Genomic DNA, 23,042 nt, shown 5'->3' with positions numbered 1-23,042 from the left:
CCTAATATGGGGAACCAGGGCTGGACTTGGGATCCTTAAGTGGGTCCTTGCTCTTTGTACTATGTATGCTTAATTGTTCAACCCCCCTACCCCCACTTTTTTTTTTTTCTACTTTTGAAGTTCACAGTGGGTTCTTGTGGGGTTGGTACTGGGCCCTGCTCCACATAGTGATTCAGAGACCAGGAACCACCTAGATGTTTTTCAGTGGCTCCACCTATCCAGTTGGAGGCTGAAAGGAGAATGAGGACACCTAGATGAAACATGGTCTATTGTGTAGGTAGATTTTTGAAGCCTGACCTGGAAATGATGTGCATGTTCTTCCTTCACATTCCGTTGGCTGAAGTAGACACATGGCCACATCTAACAGCAAGTCGACTTCTGCACCCAGATAGAAGAGGAGACAGGACTTGGTTAATGCACACAGCAGTCTTGATTGCATATTGAAGAGATGCTTATTTAAAACCTTCCTTTTCTGTAGACACAGATATGCTGGAGCATCATGCATGCCAGTGGTCTTGAATCTTGGCATTTCAAGTTGAATGGGTCAAAGTCATGACTAATTGGGCTAAATCTGTCCTGAAGAACAGTTTGTTTTGTAGTTAATAAAGAAAAGAGTTTCTTTGAGATGTACTTTTTACACCAGAGGGCATTAAATGTATAATTTCTGAGTGCTTTCAGGAATTCCAGAGAGAGCATACCTGTAACCAAAACCATAATACAAGTAACTTCTATTTCCCTTCAACTCGCAAGGTTGACAGAAGTTGGTGATTCTTATGAATAGGAAGGTTTGGCATGCTGTTCTGAAGCAGCACCTTGGGGGAGGTATCCATATTTCAAAGAGATTACTGTGTGGTTTTGAGAAGAGAGTTGAATTGAAGGCCTCAGGCCTGAGCTTTACACATTCCTGGTTTTCAAAAGCAGAGTCAGTGGACTTGAAGGGATCATGGCAGACTTGGAGGCTGGAGACTGGGTACTTTGGTGTTATCCTGCATGCTGCAAAATCCGGTGCTGAGAGAATCAGACTCTAAATGTGGTCTTCATAAGTCTAAATTTTGCTTTACGGTTGTATCACAGAGCAGAAAGAACTCAAATAATGACAAGTTACCAATCATCTTGCTCAGTAGGGTCAAGAAATTGGAATTTAAAGAATCATCCACTTAAAAGATAAAGTAATTCTCCTTATCCAAGGTTGTAGCTGACAAGTCATGTCTTAGAGCAATAAGATATTGTTCAGTTCAGGAAACACTAACAGAATGAACCCTTTGAAGGGTGAGAAGAACACAGAGGGGCAACAGGCAGGACTAGAAAGCACCCAGGAAGGGATGGAAGGAAATGCCAGGAGAGCTAAAGTTCCTTTAGGGCCCTCCAGAATCTCGCTGGAGTTCCTAAAGTCTCTTTTTTACATGATTACTGCTATTGTCAGGTTTTTCTTTTTTCTTTACTTCCTGTTTACTTTTAGCTACCCTACTACTTCACTTGGGTTTCATACCTCTACAATTCCAGTGAGTCCAACTGGTACTGTTCTTTTCCTTTTCCTTCATTTCTACTGTCTTTATTTATTGGATAGAGACAGCCAGAAATCAAGAGGGTAGGGGAAGATAGAGAAGGAGAGAGAGAGACTCCTGCAGCCCTGCTTCACCACTTGCAAAGCTTGTACAGGTGGGGACTGTGGGGCTTGAACCTGGACTCTTACACGTTGCAACATGTGTGCTCAATCAAATGTACCACCACCTGTCCCCTTCTCTCTTTTTTCTTCCCTCTGCTCTCCTCTTCTCTCTTCTCTTCTCTTCTCTTCTCTTCTCTTCTCTTCTCTTCTCTTCTCTTCTCTTCTCCTCTCCTCTCCTCTCTTCTCCTCTCCTCTCCTCTCCTCTCCTCTCTTCTCCTCTCTTCTCCTCTCTTCTCCTCTCTTCTCCTCTCTTCTCCTCTCTTCTCCTCTCTTCTCCTCTCTTCTCCTCTCCTCTCCTCTCCTCTCCTCTCCTCTCTTCTCCTCTCCTCTCCTCTCTTCTCCTCTCTTCTCCTCTCCTTCCCACTCTCCCCCTTCCCTCCTCTCCCCTCTTTTCATCTCTTTTCATTTATCAGATAGAGAAAGAGAGGGAGAGAGACAGAAAGAGGAGAGACACTATGGCACCACTCAACACTGCTGATAAAGCTTCCCCTTTGCATGATGCTCATATAGAATGAGCAGGAGCTCAGACTGCTACCTTTACGTATGGTTAAGATTGTGCTCTACAGGGTAATCTATGTCCTAACTCCTAACCACTCTTAATTTTATGAGTCTAGAGTGTAGTGTTCTATTGTCAATAGATGTAACAAGAAGCATATCTAAGCATACAGCTGTCTTAAGTCAAGAAGGGATGAAATTTGCAAAAATGTAAGACATTTTTCTCTTGAAGCATATTCATGTTTTCAGTGATACAGTTACTTCTGATAAAGCATTATATTCACATTGCTATTTTAAATGAAGCTGTCAGTAAATACATATCCATATTTTATACTTTAGGTTTAATTTTCTTTTTTTAAAAAATATTTATTTTCCCTTTTGTTGCCATTGTCATTATTGTTGTTGTAGTTATTATTGTTGTTGTTATTGATGTCGTTGTTGGATAGGACAGAGAGAAATGGAGAGAGGAAGGGACGACAGAGAGGGGGAGAGAAAGATAGACACCTGCAGACCTGCTTCATCGCCTGTGAAGCGACTCCCCTGCAGGTGGGGAGCTGGGGACTCGAACCAGGATCCTTACGCTGGTCCTTGTGCTTTGTGCCACCTGCGCTTAAACCGCTGCGCTACCGCCCGACTCCCTAGGTTTAATTTTCTAGAGTATGTATTGATAAATGCAAGCCATGTCTAAAAAAATTCTTCAGGGACCTGATTTTCAAATTAAAAAAAATTTACACAAAGGAAACACTAAGGGAGTCAGGAGGTAGCACAGTGGGTTAAGCAAAAGTGGCACAAAGCACAAGGACCAGCGTAAGGATCCCCATTTGAGCCCCTGGCTCCCCACCCACAGAGGAGTCGCTTCACAAATGATGAAGCAGGTCTATAGTTGTTTATCTTTCTCTTGCCCTCTCTGTCTTCCCCTCCTTGCTCTATTTTAAAGAAAAAGGAAACACTGACAAAAACCATAGGATAAGAGGGGTAGGTACAACTGCACACAATTCCCACCACCAGAACTCCATATCTCATCCCCTCCCCTGATAGCTTTCCTAGTCTTTATCCCTCTGGGAGTATGAACCCAGGGTCATATGGGGTGCAGAAGGTGGAAGGTCTGGCTTCTGTAATTGCTTCCCCGCTGAACATGGGCATTGACAGGTTGATCTGTACTCCCAGCTTGTCTTTCTCTTTCCCTAGTGGGGTAGGGCTCTGGGGAAGCAGGGCTCCAGGACACACTTGTGGGGTTGTCTGCCCAAAGGTGTCCCTTTGGCATCATGCTAGCATCTTGAACCTGGTGGGTGAAAAAAGAGTTAACATATAAAGCCAAACAAATTGTTGACTAATCATGAACCTAAAGGTTGGAATATTGCACATGAAGATTTGGGGGTCTCTGTTTTGTAGATAGCTGGCAGGCCTATTTTAATTATATTCCAAAGGGTCCATGACTTTTCTTTCTTCCTTTCTTTCTTTCTTTCTTTCTTTCTTTCTTTCTTTCTTTCTTTCTCTCTCTCTCTCTCTCTCTCTCTCTCTCTCTCTCTATCTATCTATCTGTCTCTCTTTCTTTCTTTTTTCTCAGCCTCATGTCTGATATGCAGGTGGACCCAAGTTATTGTCTGGGGAGATGATGTCATGGCTGGAAAAAGGACCAGAAAGCTGGATCAAGGAAGAGAGTAGCTCCCAGATATGGAAAGGTGTATAAATATTGTTGACTGTACCGATTTGATTTGGGGCCCATATTCAGCTTAGAAGCCCATGTGACCTTTGCATCCCTGTAGATCTGAGCTCACATGGTCACAAGTAGGAACATTCCAAGGTGCCCTAATTTCAGGACCCATCTTCCTCAGGTAGTAGATAGAGTATGTTATCCAGCCTCCCTTAAGAGGATGGCATATGCTCTACCATTGTTGATCCACACTGAGGGCAAAAGTATCTGATTTCTATGAAAGCTTGACACCAAAGTGCTAGAGTATGTCGCTACAAAGGAGAAAAATGAAGTTATGTCATTTGTGGCAAAATAACTTTAGAGAATATAGAGTACTGAGGTCGTAGACTGTCCTTTCTGGGGAAAAATCTTTAGAAGGACGATAGTAATTAGCTAGGGGTGGCTGGGGCCAGTGGCCATTGAAAGACAAACTAAATTTCATGAACACTTCATACATGAACTTGTAAACTTAAAAAATTGCAATACTGCCATCTAGTGCTCCACAGTGAAAAATCTTTTAATATTTCAGTTTGCGATCAACAGAAAGATTATAGGGGTTCATTTTAATTACATGTCTTACATTGTAATGTTTATATCACTAAACGTATCTCTATATGTCTCTTCCTCCATTTTGTCCTACATTTAATACACTTTTTCTTTTTTAGGGTTAGCATAATTGGAAAGGTAGGAATTTATCCTAGTTATAACTCAACCTAGTTTTGTATTCCTATTATGAAACTGTATTGGAAAATTTAGCCTCCTCGTTTTGGGGGAACTGAGTAAGTAACTTTCATAACTTGATTCCCCCTCCCCATCCATCTTTATGTAGGCAAACAAACAAGGAGTTTTAAATTGTAGGTCAAGTATAGATGTACAGAAAAATTGCAGCAACAGTATGGAGTATTGTCACACCTCCTACACTTCGTTTACACCATAGTCCACACTTGCCATTTTTGTGATTTCACATGCACAGCCTCAAAGAACATAGCCAAAGGCCCTTACCAATGTGCACATGGTTGTGATATTTCAGAAATAGAAGCTTGAGGAACCGGGAGGTTGATATGGGGGCCACACAAAAGGTCACCCATGACAAATCAGGAAGTGGGTTGTCATTACACTCCCCAACTGCTGCCTTCAAAATTCTGAATTAATGATTTCCTTCAAAAAACTCCCACTCTAGCTGAACTACACGCCTAGTGTGACATTGAAATAAAGACAAATGGTAAAATACAGACTTAAAAAACATGACCTCCCCCCCCTTTATAAGGAAGTTATTCAAGGATTTGTTTCTTTAAAAGGGAGAAGAGATAAGGATATGACTCAGGGCATAGGTGAAAGGGCTCATGGTTTCTCCAGCTTTGTAGCATCTGAGAAAAAACAAACAGAAATGTATAGTTCTGCCAGTGTTTGGAACTGATTTGGAACTGATTTGGAACTGATTTAGTGAAAGACATAGATGAAAAAAAAAGAAACAAGATAAAAAGAAACATACAAACCAGTCAGTTGATTAATCTCCATGAAAAATATAAAGTTGTATGCCCATGTCCAGCGGAGAAGCAACTGCAGAAGCCAGAACTCTGACCTTCCATACTCCAAAAATAAATTTTGGTCCAGGAGTTGGTGGTAGCACAGCAGGTTAAGTGCACATGGTGCAAAGCGCAAGGACTGGAGTAAGGATCCTAGTTTGAGCCCCCTGCAGGGAAGTTGGTAAAGCAGGTCTGCAGGTGTCTATCTCTCTCTCCCCCTCTTTGTCTTCCCCTGCTGGGAGCTGGACTCTGGTGAAAGTAATTAAGAGTTCCTGAAGGAAAGGGGGAGTTGGAGATGAAGAAGAAGTTAGAGACACATCAGCTATTTCAAGTGCAGGAGAGAGGTGTCTCTGTCCTCTGTCTGTAGAGGTTTATTATTTAAACACTCTTTGCCCAGATATAGTTAACGTTATGCAAGATTGTTTCATAAACATCAAGGATACAGATGACATCATGCATAATAGTTTTCATTAACATCAGGAATAACCTTAAACAACATTATTGTTATTATAGGTATGTTTTCCTTAGAAAGCTCCTTAGGTCTGGGGTAGTCTAAATATACCCTTGAAAGTTTCCTTGCTTGGGAGTAGTCTAAATTTTCCCTTGAAAGTTCCCTTGAAATGACCATCTGTGTTTTGACCATCTCCCTGTTCTGACCTTCTGTATGAATAAACATTTCTCCCTGGAAGTAAATCTAATAGCTTTTCTTCTTAACCTTGGGTCTAACTAGATCATAGTAGGCTATCTACCTAGAAAAATCTTCTGCTATAAAGTAAGTACACACCATGGGGGCTCTCTTCTGGTTAACCTTTGCGTATATGAAAGTTCACTGACTTTTAGCTAATGAAAGTTTACTAACTTTCTGTGGGTGAGGGTAAGTAATAAGGCCTCTCTATAATTAGGTGAAGACCACAGTTTGCCACTCATACTATAAGCCACCTGTAATTCTGGTTTTGGGTCTGAGTCCAGCTGATTGAGAAGCTGTAGTTGTGATAAGTAGCTCCTTTTCTGAAAGCCTTTCAATGGGTACAGCAGCTCCTGCTCCTAGGCCATTTTTAGTCTTGTTACACTCACTGCCATAATTGTTGTCACTAGGTACTTCCCCTGGGGATCTCTTTCTATAGTCCCCAGGTAATATTTGTGTATTTACAGTATAGCCAATAAGTCCTCAAATTATCAATGTAATTAAAAAACAAATAGCTTTGGTTTAGTGAAGAACTTCCCGCTCTGCAGTAGGTTCCAGTCTGCTCAGAGTTTGTCTGGCAACAGATGTGATGTCACCTCCACCATTACACAAAAAGGATGAATAGTTTCAGTTCGGACTTTGTCTGACAGCAGCCATGACGTTGCCTCCACCATTCCCCTCCTCTCTCGATTTCTCTCTGTCCTATCCAATAACAACAACATCAATAACAATAGCAATAATAACTACAACAATAAAACAACAAGGGAAACAAAAGGGAATAAATAAATATTAAAAAAGAAATATTGGTCCATACTTCCAATAGAAGTATGGACCAATAGACTGATAGAGGAAATAAACCAGAGAGCTCTGTACCCCTATTCCATCAGGACTTTAAGTGCTGATCACTGGGAATCTTATTTATTTATTTATTTATTTATTTATTTATTCCATTTTGTTGCCCTTGTTGTTCTATTGTTGTAGTTATTATTGTTGTTGTTGGATAGGACAGAGAGAAATGGAGAGAGGAGGGGAAGTCAAAGAGGGGGAGAGAAAGACAGACACCTGCAGACTTGCTTCACCGCCTGTGAAGCGACTCCCCTGCAGGTGGGGAGCCAGGTGCTCGAACCGGGATCCTTATGCCGGTCCTTGTGCTTTGCGGGAATCTTGTTTTTATAGCATCAATGAAGAGAAGCAAATCAGGAAAACACCTGACGAAGCCAGGCACTGTTTCTCTTCTCTGAGAAGGAAGAGAAAAAAAAAGAAAGACACTTGGAAGTAGTAATAGGTCTAGGGGTGAACTAGAAAGGACATGACAGCAGGCCCACTAAAAAAAAAATGGCACTATATACATACATAGATGTAGCTATAGAAAGATATATTTAGATTAAGTCCATATCATTTTTAAAATTTATTTTTATATTACAGAATTACATGTCGACAGGGGTTTGAATCTATACCATTCCCACCACCAGAGTTCTGAATCTTCACTCTCCCCACTGCAATCCACCACAGTTCCCCTAAGGTTGTAGACATGGGCTAACCATCTTCTCTACAACTATCTGTCCACATTTATACATAGTTGCCCCTTCTATTTCTGATTCAATCCTCTCTTCCCTTCTAAGCCACTCATGACTTCACAACTACCTCCATATGTCCCTCTCCTTTTCCTTTTCTCTCTCTGGATGCTGATGGAGCTGGAGTTCAGAGTCCTCTTATCTTCCTCCTATCACTTCTCCCCCACTGGGAGTATGGATCAAGGCTGTTTATTGGGAGCAGAAGGTAGGAGTTCTTGCTTCTGTAATTGCTTCTCTGCTGAGCATGGGCATTAACAGGTCAATCCATACCCCCACCCCAGCCTGTTTCTATTTTTCCCTGGTGGACCAGAGGTCTGGTTATGCAAGAGTCCAAGACACATTGGTAAGGTTGTCTGCCCAGAGAAGTCAGGATGGAGTCATGGTAGCATCTGTAACTTGGTGTCTGGAAGGTGGCATGACCTAAATTGAGACAAAATGGTTAATGAGCAGGAACCAAGAAGTAGGATCAGAGCAGATGAGATTAGGGATTTTAGGGTAAAAGAAAGCTAGGAAAACCATTTTAGGCATGTTCCTGGGGGCACACAATTATGGTAGTTTTGCTTGAGTTTGGTAGCTAGTCTGAGGCTGGATAAGAATATTGTCTGAGAGAATGGTGTCAGAGTAGAGAAGAGGGTTAGAAAGTTGAATTAGGGCAGGGAGTAGTTCCCATTCTTGTAAAAATAATTCTGTGGCTAAAATGAATTATTTGCCTCCATCAACCTGCTCCAGGACCCACATACATATTTATATTTATCATCAGAGCCTGTATAACCTCTAAGTCCCTATTTGTCTGAGATTATAGCTCATGGTCAAATCTGAGGACATTGAGGGCTGCACTCATTTCAGGACCAGTCTTTTTTGAGTGGCAGGGCAGGATACTTCTACCCTCTCTTTGGAGACTGGGGCTATCCCTACCATCATTGATTTATGGTAAAGCCAATGTCCTGGGAGGGCCCATAAGATGCTATTCCTTATGGAAGTGACCAGTGGTAGTGGAGAGAGGGACCCTTTAGAGTCTAGGCCTATCATATCCAAGGATTCCCTAACTGGGGCCCCAGATGATCAGGTGGTATGATATTGACCAAACGGGCCATTATTAAGTGGGCCAGTCTCTTGCCCTTATCCAACAGTCTATATCATTGACCTTGGGAGAACTACTGCAGTTTCCAGTGGAGCGGATGGGGACACAGAACTCTGGTGGTAGCCATGTGTCTTGGAGCTCCACCTCCCCAGAGCCCACTAGGGAAAGAGAGAGACAGGCTGGGAGTATGGATTGACCTGCCAAATCCCATGTTCCGCCGAGAAGCAATTAAATAAGCCAGCCCTTCTACCTTGTGTACTCCACAATGATCCTGAGTCCATGCTCCCAGAAAGAAAAAGAATAGGGAAGATATCAAGGGATGAGATGAGATATGGAGTTCTGGGGGTGGGCATTGTGTGGAATTGTACCCCTTTTATCCTATGATCTTGCCAATATTTCCATTTTAGAAATAAACAATAGATAAAAATTAAAAAAGAACTCTGATGGTGGGAACTATATGGAATTATACCCCTATTACTGTACAATTTTGTAAATCAATATCACATATCAAAGAAATAGTTAAATAAGTAAGAATATATAAATTGGTACATAAACATGGTAGATTATATGGTTCAGCTTTGGACTGTATGCAGTCATAGTAATGTAAACATTGGCTATTTTTTAAAAAGTTAATGTTGTGTGAAAAAGGGGAAAGGGAGAAAAATCAATTGAGAGAGATAAAACCAGAGAGACCCAGAGAAAGTTAGGCCTTTCTCCCCCATGTCCAAAATTCAATAGCTATTCTATAAGGGTGTGTATGTATGTGTAGATAGCACTGTTTGTTTTTTTAAAAAAAAAAAATGTGAAAGTAAATTAGGAAATAATTGAAAATGGCTACCTCTAGGGAGCAAGGATTAGGGATTAGGGTGAATTGACCAAAGGAAGATTCTAGGAGGATTATGGAATTTTTTAAAGGCTATGTCCATAGATTACATTAAAAGGAAACAGATATGCTGACTTGGTCCCAGCATCTGAGCTGATCCAGCTCTGTTAAGAATCAGGTGGTGCCCAGAGGGCAAAGTATAATTTAAATGCTGACTTAGGACAAAGTGCTTGTACTCTTATCAGTCGCATGCATGGCCAGTGTAGTAGGACCCTTTACTCTGGTTCCCTTCTGATTTGCATATGCTTGTTTGCTCTTAGTTTAGGGTGAGAGATCATTTTCACTATTTGCACCACTGAAGAGTCCTCTGCATAACATCAGAGTACTAGCCTGGGCTCAGAGATCCCAGTATTTGAAAGCATGGCTTTCCCTGCAGGATTTGGATGGGGGGCAGCCACCTCAGCTTATCAAGTGGAAGGTAGGAGAAAAAAGTTCCTTTCTTTACATTGGGACTGGGCTTGAGGCTGGAATGGATTGTTTGGGGAGGGAGAATGCATATGAGTAGGCACTGTTCATATAGGAGATACTCACATTCCGTGTCCCTTTTCTTAAGAGCAAGATGCAGGTGGATGTAGGAAAGGGGCCAAAGACTAAGCTGCAAGTATATATTTGGTCACTCTAGGCTTCTCAGAAATTTATCAGATTAACACCATCACTCTTCTTCTTCTCCTCCTCCTCCTCCTTCTTCTTCCTTCTCCTCCTCCTCCTCTTCCTTCTTCTTCTTTCTTCTTCTTCTCCTCCTCCTCTTCCTTCTTCTACTTCTTCCTTCTCCTCCTCCTCCTCTTCCTTCTTCTACTTCTTCCTTCTCCTCCTCCTCTTCTTTCTTCTTCTCCTCCTTCTTCTTCCTTCCTTCCTCTTCCTCCTCCTCCTTCTTTTTCTTTTTCCCCTTCTCTTCCTCCTCCTTCCTCTTTTCCTCCTCAACCTCCTCCTTCTTCATTATATATATTTTTATTTGTACAATGAATATAGTTGTTGGTGCATATATAAAATTTCTCAGTTTTCAGAAAATCCCCCAGCCTAGGTCCTCCTCTACCATCATGCACCAGAACCTGAAGGTATCCCCCACCCCACCACAGGGTCCTTTACTTTGGTGCAATGCACCTGTACAAGTTCTACTTTATGTTTGCCCTTTCTATTTTTATTACTTAACTTCTGTCCATGAGTGAGGTCACCTCATATTCATCCTTCTCCTTCTGGTTTATTTCACTTAACATGATTCCTTCAAGATAAGTGAAGAAGGTGAATTCATCATTCTTAAAAGCTGAGTTGTCTTCCATTATGTACATATACCACAACTTTCTTAGCCACTCATCTGTTGCTGGACACCTAGGTTGTTTCCAGGTATTGGCCATTACAAATTGTGCTGCTATGAACATAGTAGAAACACATCTTTTTGGATGAGCACTTTGAGTCTTTAGGATGTAGCCCCACTATTTTCTTGAGCCCATTCATCACAACCTTCCTAGAAATGACACTAGCTTTTTTAGTTAGATAGAGAAATGTTGGGTAAATGTCTTTGAGATGTTCATCACTTGGGAAAGAAGCCCTGTTCCATTTGTAGCATGTTCAGAGCAGACCATAGTCTAGCATGCCACTCAATTTCCTCAGCAGCTAAGATGTCAAGGGAAGTAAGGAAGTTTTTAACAAGCACCCAGGATGCAGTAGAGAGCTGAATTCTTGTTTCCACTCTACACTGCATGAGTTTGGGAGTCAGCTATCCTTGTCATGTCTCAGTTTTTCCATCTGTAAAATAACAGCATAACTTTTCATAAAAATCCCCCAGAAGGTGTTAGGAAATGCTACTCCTTACCCAGGGAGTAAGTATGGAAAGTTCTGAGTTAAAGCTAAGAAAGCTCCTTGAAGTAATTTCCTAGAGCTACCATCGCAAATGACCATAAATATGAAGGCTTAAAACACAAGCTTCTCATAGTTCCACTGACCAGACTAGTCATTTGAAAATATAATTAGCCAAAGCATGTTGGGGTCACACTGGAGTAATGTGTGCCATTAATCCAATTATTGGGGTCCTTATAAGAAGAGAAATTTTTGGGTCCACTCAGGCACAGGGAGAATGGTTTGTGATAAGAAAGGCAGAGACTGGAGTGATGTGGCAACAAATCAAGGATTGGTGGTCACCATGGAAACCAGCAAAGGGCACGAAAGGGCTCTATCTAAAGTCTCATATTGCATCTGACTCTACTAACACATTACTTTTGGATTTCCTGTCTTTATAGCTGTGAGAGGATAAATCTCTTTTGTTGAAGTCATCCAGTTTATGGTACAGTGTTATCTCAGCCCTAATAGACAAATACACCACCACCAATAATAACAAGAAAAAGTAAATTAGTAAATGCAGTGATTATTGCTTATGGTAAGCGCAATAATAATGACACGTACTACCAATGCCCTGTGTGAAAGTGTCTGTGTTGGCCTGAATTTGCAAGTAAGGTCATTCTCTCACTTCTTGGTTTTGATAGCCTTGAAGTTTTGCATCATCCTTGTCTTTGAAAATATCTAGTCATTTGAACTGAAGATTGAGCACAGAGTGTAAGACTGAGCTAAACACTAATACCTTGATGATATATTACACATTACCATGTATCTATTTCAAAGCACAGATATCTATGTAGGAATAATTTCTCTTTTTAAATTTTTTGAAATTATCTTTATTTATTTATTTATTGGATAAAGGCCATCAAATATTGAGAGGGAAGAGAGGGATAGAGGGTGAGAGACAAAGAGACACCTGCAGCACTGCTTCACCACTTGTGAAGCTTTCTCCCTGCAGGTGGGGACTGGGGACTCGAACCTGGGTCCTTGCGCACTGTAACAAGTGTGCTCAACCAGGTATGCCACTATCTGGCCCCATGTAGGAATAATTTCTTTTAGATACTCTCTGGGTAGTTCTGAGGGCTAACATATGCAAGCTCCATCATCTCTTCAATTTCTTGCACAAACCTGTCCCTTATATCCTCCCTCCCACTTCACCCCACCCTGCAACAACAAAACAAACAAACAAACAAATGCCCAACTTGATGTGATTTTGTTCTGAATCTGGAATTAGAGGGTTTTCAGATTCTTTGGAGGTGGAGCTGTTCAAATGAGTCAGGGCTATACTTTCAGGCTATTGGCCTTGTAACATAGCAGCTAGTTCCCCAGGAAGCATGGACTTTGCTTCTTCCTTTCTTCATTCATCTTTCTTCTGCCTTTGCTCTGGTTATTTTATGATTATGGTTTAAAAATTATTTTTATTTTATTATGGTATTTTTATTGCTACCAGGGTTATTGCTGGGATTGGTGCCTAATGACAAATGTGATCATTTTTCTCTCTCTCTTCCTTTACCTTCTCCTCTCTCTTCCTTCCTCCTTTTTCTTTTTTTTTTTTTTTTGTGCTTTCTCTCTTTCTCTTTCCTCCTTTATATTTTGACATAGACAGAGAGAAATGGAGTGGGAAAGGAGAGGCAGAAAAGGAGAGAGAAAGAGAGATACCCATAGCACTGCTCATAAAGCTTCCCTCCTTGAACCTGTGTTAACATAATAACTTAAGTTCTATTGGTTGCTCCACCATTTAGCTCCCGGTTTATGGATTTGAGGAAGAATTTAATATAATGTTTAATTATACTAGGAATTGTTATTGGGGGTAATTTGAATTTTTTTAAGGGGAGACACAATATGAATCTAATAAGTGAATGATAAGCAGGTGGTATAAGCAAGAGGAAGGATACAATCTTTTTTTTTTATTTAAGAAAGGCAGCATTAACAAAATCATAGGATGGGGGGGTACAACTCCACACAATTCCCTCCACCTAATCTCTATATCCTGTCCCCTCCCCACTAGCTTTCCTGTTCTCTGTCCCTCTGGGAGCATGGACCCAGGGTCATTGTGGGTTGCAGAAGGTGGAAGGTCTGGCTTCTGTAATTGTTTCCCCGCTGAACATGGACGTTGACTGGTCGGTCCATACTCCCAGTCTGCCTCTCTCTTTCCCTAGGAGGGTGGGTCTCTGGGGAAGCTGAGCTCCAGGACACGTTGGTGGGGTCTTCAGTTCAGGGAAGCCTGGCCGGCAGGAAGGATACAATCTTACGTGAGTTGTAAAGCACAGTGTAAAATGTATTTGTTAGAGGAAGAGGTATGGAAGAAAATGGAGATAATCGTCACTGCAGGCACAGAAGCGCATCATAAACAATTTTTAAAGTAGAAATCCCCAAATCCTCTGTTGTTTAACCCTCTGTGGAGGGGACTCTGCCTGTTTTTGGTTTAAGGCAGAACATGAACACAAAACAGCAGGTAGCTTTGTGACATTTTGTTTACTTCCTCAGTAGGCCACAGAGGAGCTATGAAAATGACATTTAGAATGAATTTGTGCAGCTCTTATGAGCTTTTAACTCCCAGTGATTTCAGGGGAGACTCTAAAGGGGTAAAGCGTAATCTGCAAGCTCACAAATCCTGAGCAAAGTCTAAACTAGATTGTTAATATTTCCTGATAGAAATATGCGCTTGTTCCTCTTAAACAGTCAAAGGTCTCAAATTTGTGAATGTCATTATCAAGCTTCAAAGCTGCATTGGATGACAATATAATGTTTGGACTTTTAACTTTGGCTTTTTGTTGGCAGAATTTGGTTCTAGCCTTAAAATTAGACCAGTTCTTTGACCTTGTGTGTCAAAGGTTGGATCCTGTAGTTCAGGAATTTGGAAGTACTTTGCACTTAAAAAGCAAGAGAATAAACAGGGTGACACTGGTTGGTTTTAAATCCAGTTTATACTATCCTATTTGGGGCATTTCTTCTTAGTTCTTTTGAAAAATTTAACTGACCTACACAAGACTTCCTGCTGTAGCTGTAAGCACAGGCTTTATATTCGTTTAGAAGAGTTCCTGTTTATTGTCTCTAGCCGACCAGTTTTGGCTGTGTATCTTGGTATCTAGTCTCTTGGATTAAACACCCCAGTTTGGAACGTGACCTTTTGCCTGTGCTTGGTAGTCTTCTGTGGTAAGGCTCACCAGATCAGTCCTTGATCTGGACCAGCTTTAGAAAAAGAAGTCCAGAAGTCCGGGGTTGGGGGCGGGGGCGGGGGGGAGTGAGGATTGGGTAGGACTAGTTGTTTCTTACTTAGTATGTTAGGAAAAGGAGTAGAGTAGTGAGTATTTATTCAGGAAATTTGTTGTAGTTTAAAAACCGATATAATAGAAACCAGTCTTACTCCCCTCGGTCTCCCATTTCAAATTTGAGATCCACAGAAATCTCAGTACTCTCTCCTCTCTTCTGAGGACATGCAGATATCATTGCCATTGAAAGAGAAGCTTTGGGAGTTGGGTGGTGGCATAGCGGGTTAAGTGCAGGTGGCTCAAAGCACAAGGACCAGCGTAAAGCACAAGGACTGGTATCCCAGTTTGAGCCCCACCTGCAGGGGAGTCGCTTCACAGGCGGTGAAGCAGGTCTGCAGGTGTCTATCTTTCTCTCCCCCTCTCTGTCTTCCCCATCTCTCTCCATTTCTCTCTGTCCTAGCCAACAACAACAACATCAATAACAACAACAATAACTATAAAACAACAAGGGCAACAAAAGGGAATAAATAAATAAATAAAAGAAAGTGAAGCTTTGTTAGGGATGATATACAAATTCTTGTCAACTGGCTCACTGTCTGCACTGACTAGACTGTATGCCACGGTAAACTACAGGCATAGAGATCAACACTGGTATTGACCTGTGAGAATGGGTGCAACTACAACCAACTTCAGTTCAGCTAGCTACTTCATTAACCTTGAAGAGCAGAGGTCAGGGGCTAGGGGGAGTAGAGCATATGCCTTACATTCTTGGGACACTTAGTTTGATTCCTGGCACCACATGATAGCAACAAAAGCCAAACAAATACATAAAAGTAAGTGCACTAACCAGATGAGCTATCTTGTAGGTTTGATTAAATTCATACCTCGCATTTGAGTGGAACATGTCAGGCGTATATCTGACTCTATTTGTACACTAAAAGGGTAAAGTTTAATCACTTAATGGCTTGAAACCTTAGATTCTTCAACTGCTAAATTCTTTATTCATTTATTTATTTTCCCTTTTGTTGCCCTTTTCGTTATTGTTGTTGTAGTTATTATTGTTGTTGTTATTGATGCCCTTGTTGGATAGGACAGAGAGAAATAGAGAGAGGAGGGGAAGACAGAGAGGGGGAGAGAAAGATAGACACCTGCAGACCTGCTTGAACCGGGATCTTGATGGTGGTCTTGCGCTTTGCACCACGTGCGCTTTGCACCACGTGCGCTTAGCCCGCTGTGCTACCGCCGGGACTCTCCAATTGCTAAATTCTTAATGCTCATTTAAAAACAACAACAACACTGAAAGAATATTAGAAAACATTGCCTTAAAGCTGTGCTTCTTGAGATCTGGATTCATAGCCTCAACTTTTTTTTTTTTTTTTTTACAGATAACTCATGCACGTGTTAGCTTTTATTATATTTTTTGCTCTCTCTCTTTTTCTGACACTTATCTTGAAAATTCAATGGTGGCAATCATATTTTTGAATTTTGGAAGCTCATTCTTACTTCTTGACTACTTGTTCTTCTGGATATAGTTCATGTCTCAAAAAAAAAAAAAAAAAAAAAACCAAGTTATCTTTTTAAATCACTGAGATTTGGGGATTATTTAGATTCACAGCTTTCGTGCTGTTGTTTTTTTTCCAAATAATTACTGATATCAACATATTCTTTCTGAATGAAAGAATATGTTGATATCAGTAATGACTTAGGCTTTTTTTGATGTAGTTCTTTTCTTTAAGTCTTTAAAAAAATTTTTTTATTTATTCCCTTTTGTTGCCCTTGTTGTTTTATTGTTGTAGTTATTATTGTTGTCGTCATTGTTGACAGAGAGAAATGGAGAGTGAAGGGGAAGACAGAGGGTGAAAGAAAGACACCTGCAACCAGCTTCACCGCTTGTGAAGCGACTTCCGTGCAGTTGGGGAGCTGGGGGCTCGAACCAGGATCCTTCTGCTGGTCCTTGCGCCTTGTGCCATATGCGCTTACCCCATTGTGCTACTGCCCGACTCCCTTGATGTAGTTCTTTTGAACTGAATCAAGATTAAGTCTACAGGAACCATGTTTCTGCTTCAGTGTTGGCCCCAATAGACAGCCCATGTCTCATAAAGTACTCTGGTGTGAGGAGAGGGAGCCATGATTTGAACCCCAATAACTGACAGATAATGAGAAGTTTATTCAAGGGAGGAATACTTAAAATATTTTACTTTAAGGATTTTGGGGCCAGAAGATAGCTCACCCAATAAGATTTAATCTTTACCTTGTGTATGGTCCAAGTTTGAATTCCAACCTCATAGGAATGCTTTGACTCCAGTGCTGTGGTATCTCTCCTCTTATTGTGTCTCTCTGAAATAATAAAAAAAAAGAATGAAAAAGGTGGCCTGGGAGTAGTGAAATCATGCATGAACAAGACTCACATATCATGACAGACTTTGTTTTATTAAAGTCTGTTTCCCTTTTTAGATCAATTTTCCTGCTATATAAATGGCATATAGCATTGTATGCATTTAAGCTGTACACACAATAAGTTAACATTATTATCAACACAATAAGTTAACATTATTATCAACACAATAAGTTAACATTAACCCCCTTATACTCATGCACACATGTATACACATATATACATAGGCGCTTTTGTTTTTCCTGGTGATGAAAAGCTTTAGGGTTTACTGTCTTAGTGACTTTCAGATATACCTTGTAGTGATAGCTCTAGTCATCCTATTGAACATTATATCTTGGTACAGTGTCTCATGCATTTATTTATCTTGTAAATGGAATATTGTACCTTTCAATCATCTTCACCCAGTCTGCTGCCACTGCTAGTCACTCATATGACCTCCTTTTTTTTTGATATTTTTTATGTAAAACATTTAAACATCAGTGACTGAGTGGTGGCACACCTGGTTGTATGCACATATCACAATATGGTTCAAGCCTCCAGTCCCCACCTATTGGGTAAAGTTTCACGAGTGGTGAAGTAGTACTGCAAGTATCTATTTTTCTCTCTCCCTATCTCCTCCTTCCCTCCTGATGATTTTTCTGTTTCTATTTAATAAAATTAAAATAAATAATAAAAATACTATAAAAATTAAAAATTAAAGTGACAGTGTATTACCATATTATTTAAGTTATTGGTATATGTCATTGAAAAAAATCAATATGTGGACATTGAAAGTAAACATACACACACACACACACATTTATATATCTTAATGATAGCCCTGAAAGCCAACTTACAATGCCTTCAAAAACTGATTAATTTTTTTATGCTAGAGGTCAGTGTTTCATTCAGCTCTGACTTATAGTCTGAGGATTGAACCTGGGGCTTCATAGCTTCAAATCCTGTGTTTTGTCACTGAACTATGTCCTTGGTTCCTCTCTGTTTTTATTTTTTCTCATTCTGCATATGAGTGAGATCATATAGTACAACTCTTGTTTGTATGCATATTACTTTCATGTTCCTTCTTCCATCTCCCCTTCAAGTTCTTGTCTAGCTCTGGAGTTTGTTTTATATTTCTAATTTATTTGCATAACCCTTGCTAGGAATTATTTCCAGTCCCTTCTCTCATGTCTGTTAGACATTTCTTGGAACTTCGACAAAGGGGTAAAGGTGGCACTAACTGCTCTGTTTATGGGGGCAAGGAACCAATCAAGCCATCAGTACTGAGATATTCTTTTAATTAATTACTGTGATGATTATTGCTTCTAGGTCTGCTTTGCTCTTTGCACTGGTTTATGCCAAACTCTCTAGGGGAACCCCTCTTGGTTCTTACCAGTCTTTGCTGGCATGTGTGTTTGTGTTGTTATTCTTTGATTTGTTTCTCAGACAATTAAATCCTATTTTTGATTTCTATAAATCCTTTAAAAATACAGTATTCTGTTGAGATATCTTTTGTTTTCAGCTCTGTTGTGGATACTTCTAAAAGAAAATTATTGTCTTTTCAACAGGGTTGTGAGCGGGCGAGGAATTAAATATGTGTACTCTATTTCCCACTTCCAACTGAAAGTCTTTATTAATGCGTTATTATATGCAAGTACCTCCTAAACCATGGAGTTATTATTCAGATGAGATGAGGTTTGTTCAGGGTGGTATGGCAGTATATGGGATTATTATTCAATATTAACCAATGAGTGCTGCTGTCTTTAAAAAAAAAATAAGCGGGAGTCGGTCTGTAGCGCAGCGGGTTAAGCGCAGGTGGCACAAAGCACAAGGACAGGCATAAGGATCCCCGTTCCAACCCCGGATCCCCACCTGCAGGGGAGTCGCTTCACAAGCAGTGAAGCAGGTCTGCAGGTGTCTAGCTTTCTCTCCTCCTCTCTGTTTTCCCCTCCTCTCTCCATTTCTCTCTGTCCTATCCAACAACGACAACAACAATAATAACTACAACAATAAAAGAACAAGGGCAACAAAATGGAATACATAAAATAAATATTAAAAAAAATAAGCTTGTTCCTTTGAGAGAGAGTGGGAGAGAGAGAGACAGAGAGACAGAGTGAAACAGAAAACAGAGCACTACTCCATCATTTTATTTCACGTTGGGTTTTGAACACAGAGCCTCATGTATGCAAATCATGACTTTAATACTGAGCTATGGCCAAGACTCCTTTTTTTTTCTCTTACTGTTATTTCTTTGTAATCATCAATAACACATACAACTTCTGGACACATTTTAGCTCTATGAAGAGAGAACATGGAATTGATTGAATTTTAGTCAACAAAACAAGAGGAAGAGGCAGTATTCAGAACATGTAGTATGGCTGTCATGGAAGCCTTTAACTGCTCTGAACCATTTTTACTTTTCATCCTTTCTTACTTTCTTTATTAGGAACATATATATTTCCAGGCATCAAGTTCTTCTGTGTCTCAGTTGGCTTTATGAGTAGAAATGTATCTGCTGCCATTCCTACCAGCATATTAGTAAGGCTCTCCCTGCTTGTGAATTTTTTTGTATCAGCAAGCTCCTGAGTTCAGAATGGATGCTTGTCATAATATATAAGGGCAGGAAAGAGAGCATAATGGTTATGCAAAGAGACTCTCATGCCTGAGGCCCCAAATCCCAGGTTCAATGCCCTGTACCTATTAGCCAGAGCTGAATAGTGCTCTGATTAAGAAAACAAAGCAGACAATAATATATGATTAGAAATGGCATTTTGAAATTGTGGAAGCAGTCTAAGATAGCTGTGGAACAGCTGTGGAGTAGCTCAGTGGTTAGTGCATAGGACTTACATGTCTTGAGACCCTGAATTCCATTCCTGAAACCATTTATGCTTCAGCAGCCCTTCTCTCTCTTTCTCTCTCTCTCTCAAAATAAATATTTTTTTTGAAAAAATAAATCTTAAACATTTGTAATCCTGTATTTATTATTGAATTGAGACAGAAATTTAGAGGGGAGAGGGAGATAGAGGGAAGGAAAGAGACAGAGAGATATCTGCAGCCCTGCTTCACCACTCATAAGGCTTTCTCCCTACAGTTGGGGACCAGGAGCTTGAACCCAAATCCTTGTGCATGGTAATGTGTGCATTTAATCAGGTGCACCACCACCTGGCCCCCAAATATGCGCCTCTTTAAGAAAAATATATGTATATTCTATAAATATGTATGAATTCTTTGAGACACAAATATCTGGGGGAAGCTGTGATATGCCTGTATCTCTTCTCCTCTCCCTGTGTCCTCTTTTATCTGTCTTTCTATCTGTCTTCCTATAGTTGTGTGTCCATGCTATACAGAAAGCTAAATATGAGTTAATATGTCTAACCATGAAACATAAGAAGAAATTGAATGCATTTCAGATATTTTTTTGGAGTATGGAACCTTTGTATTTGTACACAAATTAGTTTATCACCACTAAATTTATCAGTTAAGAGAGGACATTTATGTGGGTAGAATAAGTCTTCATCAGACAGAGGAGGAAAGAAAGAAAGGACATCCTGTACTTACGCTGCTCATCTCTGAACTGGCCCACACGATAGGGTTTGGCTTCCAGGTAAGTTCACTGACACACAGGGTGAAGTTATCTTTCTCAAAATGATCAGGCCATGACAGACTGCCCAAACAAATAAACAAATAAGCAAACAAGCAAACAAAATCTGGGACTCATTCTAGGCCTTTTGTCTTATCCTCTTTTTACACAGTCAAATACTTTTTATTCTATTCCTTTGAAAATTCCTGATTACAGTCCTTTTCTCTGTTACCACAACCACTATTTTAGCTCTAGAACTCACTATCTCTTGCCTTCCTGTTTTAAAACAGAAGTATTCTTTTCTCAGTTTCTTATTTATATTTTTTTCTTTTTAAAAATTTTAATTAACTAACTATTGGATAGAAACAGAGAGAAACTGAGAGGAGAGCGGGAGACAGAGGGAGAGAAACATAGAGACACGGACAGCCCTGCTACACCACTCGTGAAGCTTTCCCTCTGCAGGTGGGGACCAGGGACTTGAACCCAGTGTGCGTTTAACCAGGTGTGCCCCTCTTATCTTCCTTGAGTCTACATCCTTTCATTCCACTGTCCTCCCGTCTTCCTGGCACATGGCTTCCAGCACAATCTATTAAAATTCTGACCACAGCTTGCGATTTCTTGAGAGAAAGCATGAACTCAAATCAAAGGAACTTGTCTGAACCCTGACCTCCCCGCTTACTAGTTATATGTTGCTGAGAGAAAACCATGTTTTACACACCCCTATCTCCTCACTGCTGAGTGGATGGTAGTCACACCTCTCTTGGGGCTATAAATATTAAACATGTTTACAAAAATCAAATGTTTGTAAAAGGGAAAACTGTTGGTGTTCAGTACATGTTAAAAGTTATTAAAAATTCTTTAATTGTCCTCACCTCACCTAGATAGTTCTTGAACTCTACTTACATAGGACTAAAACAACCAAACCAAGCCAAAACAAACAAACAGACAGACAAACAGCTCTGCGCTATATGAACATATCCCCCCGTTTCATCTCTGGGATTTTCTTCATTTGCTTCTTTTCCTTTGACCCAGATGGCTATGCCATGACCTTCACAAGCTGTTGCACTCACTGCTTTCTCTGTCTGGACTGCATACATGGCGACTGACATGAGCAGAGGTGAACAGAGGCAGGCAGAGGACAAAGATGCAGGCTGGAGCCTTTCCTGGTCCAGTCTCCTGCCTCTCTTCTCTTTATTCTCTCATCTGCTCTTCTGAGAGTTACTGCAGGTTTGGCAGTAAGGGCTGAGGGTATGGTGAAGCAAACGGCATCCTCTAAAATAGGATTGTTAGTTGATATAAATCATCTGATAGGGGGCTGGTTGGTGGCACACCTGGTTGAGCACACAAGGACCCAGGTTTGAGCCCCCAGTCCCCACCTGCAGGGGGAAAGCTCTGTGAGTGGTGAATCAGTGCTGCAGGTGTCCGTCCTCTTGTCTTTCTTCCTCTTTATCTCCCCTTTCTCGATCGATTTCCATCCAATATTCAATAGATAAATAAAGATAATAATTAAAAATTAAATTATCTATTCAGATAATATGTATTTAGAGTAATATGCGTCCTATGCTTTTTAATGTGGGTATGTTTTATTGTCACTCTGTGCTTTTTTGAAGGTGATAAGCATGGGGGGTGTTGATGTGGATATTGTAGCTGTGCTCTGGTATTTTGAATGACTTAGATGGTCGTTGCCATTGGCAGGGGTTGAGACCCTGTTGTGTTCCATCCAGGAAGTGCTACAAAGGCCTCTTCCTTGAGGTGCCCTAAGCCAGAGGAGCATGTCTGCATTGGCTTTGGATCTCTCTCAAGGTGCCTGCTCTTCCCTTCATTAGTGTGGATAATCAGAGTTTGATTGTAAAGTATGCCCAGGCCAAATACAAGGGCTTTTAAAATTGTCTGCTGTTTTAGATTATCCAGGCCACTGATTCCCCTTCCTTAGCATGGATAATTGAGAGTGGACTGGGCTGAAGAATGTTAAGCAGAACCAATTGACAAAATAAATGAGATTTTAAAAATCCTTTACATTTTCATAATAGAAAAAAAACACCCAAGCTACATTTTCTTTTTCTAATCTAAAAGAGTCTGTCTTATCTCTTGGAACTATAGATTCATTCTTTTTTTTTTTTTTTTCAGTTAAGTCAAATAGGAAAATATTTTGCTGTGATGTGCTTATTTAAAATCTACTGAAAATATTTACTAAGTATCATATACACTTCAAAGAACTGGGGGGGGGGGACAGGCAATATAGACAAGAAGCTAGGCAGTTTCAAACCCAATGCCAAGTCTTCTGAGAACTATGTTTATGTTCCAGCGAAGTAGCAAGGAGAGGTTGGAAGTCACTTCAAATTGTGCAAATCGCTCTCTCTTGATATTTGGAGCTGTAATTCTTTGCCCCTAAAGAACAATAACCATGTAGACAAAGGTATTTTAATGTATAAGATTAACAGGA

At 40.4% G+C, this 23,042-nt stretch overlaps 1 protein-coding gene across 2 annotated transcripts in view; it reads left to right on the top strand.

Annotated features, from left to right (window-relative positions):
• Positions 1-9,788: 9,788 nt before the first annotated feature.
• Positions 9,789-23,042, top strand: part of LOC103114228 (cytosolic beta-glucosidase) — a 287,653-nt gene continuing 274,399 nt past the window's right edge. For both annotated transcript variants that reach the window (XM_060188271.1, XM_007523878.3), the window contains exon 1: positions 9,789-10,021. In XM_060188271.1, coding sequence (XP_060044254.1) covers positions 9,964-10,021 — 58 coding nt within the window. In that variant the 5' untranslated portion in view covers positions 9,789-9,963. The remainder of the gene's footprint in view (positions 10,022-23,042) is intronic.

This window comes from Erinaceus europaeus, chromosome 3 (genome assembly GCF_950295315.1).
Source record: "Erinaceus europaeus chromosome 3, mEriEur2.1, whole genome shotgun sequence".
Classification (NCBI taxonomy): domain Eukaryota; kingdom Metazoa; phylum Chordata; class Mammalia; order Eulipotyphla; family Erinaceidae; genus Erinaceus; species Erinaceus europaeus.
The sequence above is the reverse complement of the archived record's forward strand: the minus strand, read 5'-3'. Positions and strand labels throughout refer to the sequence as shown.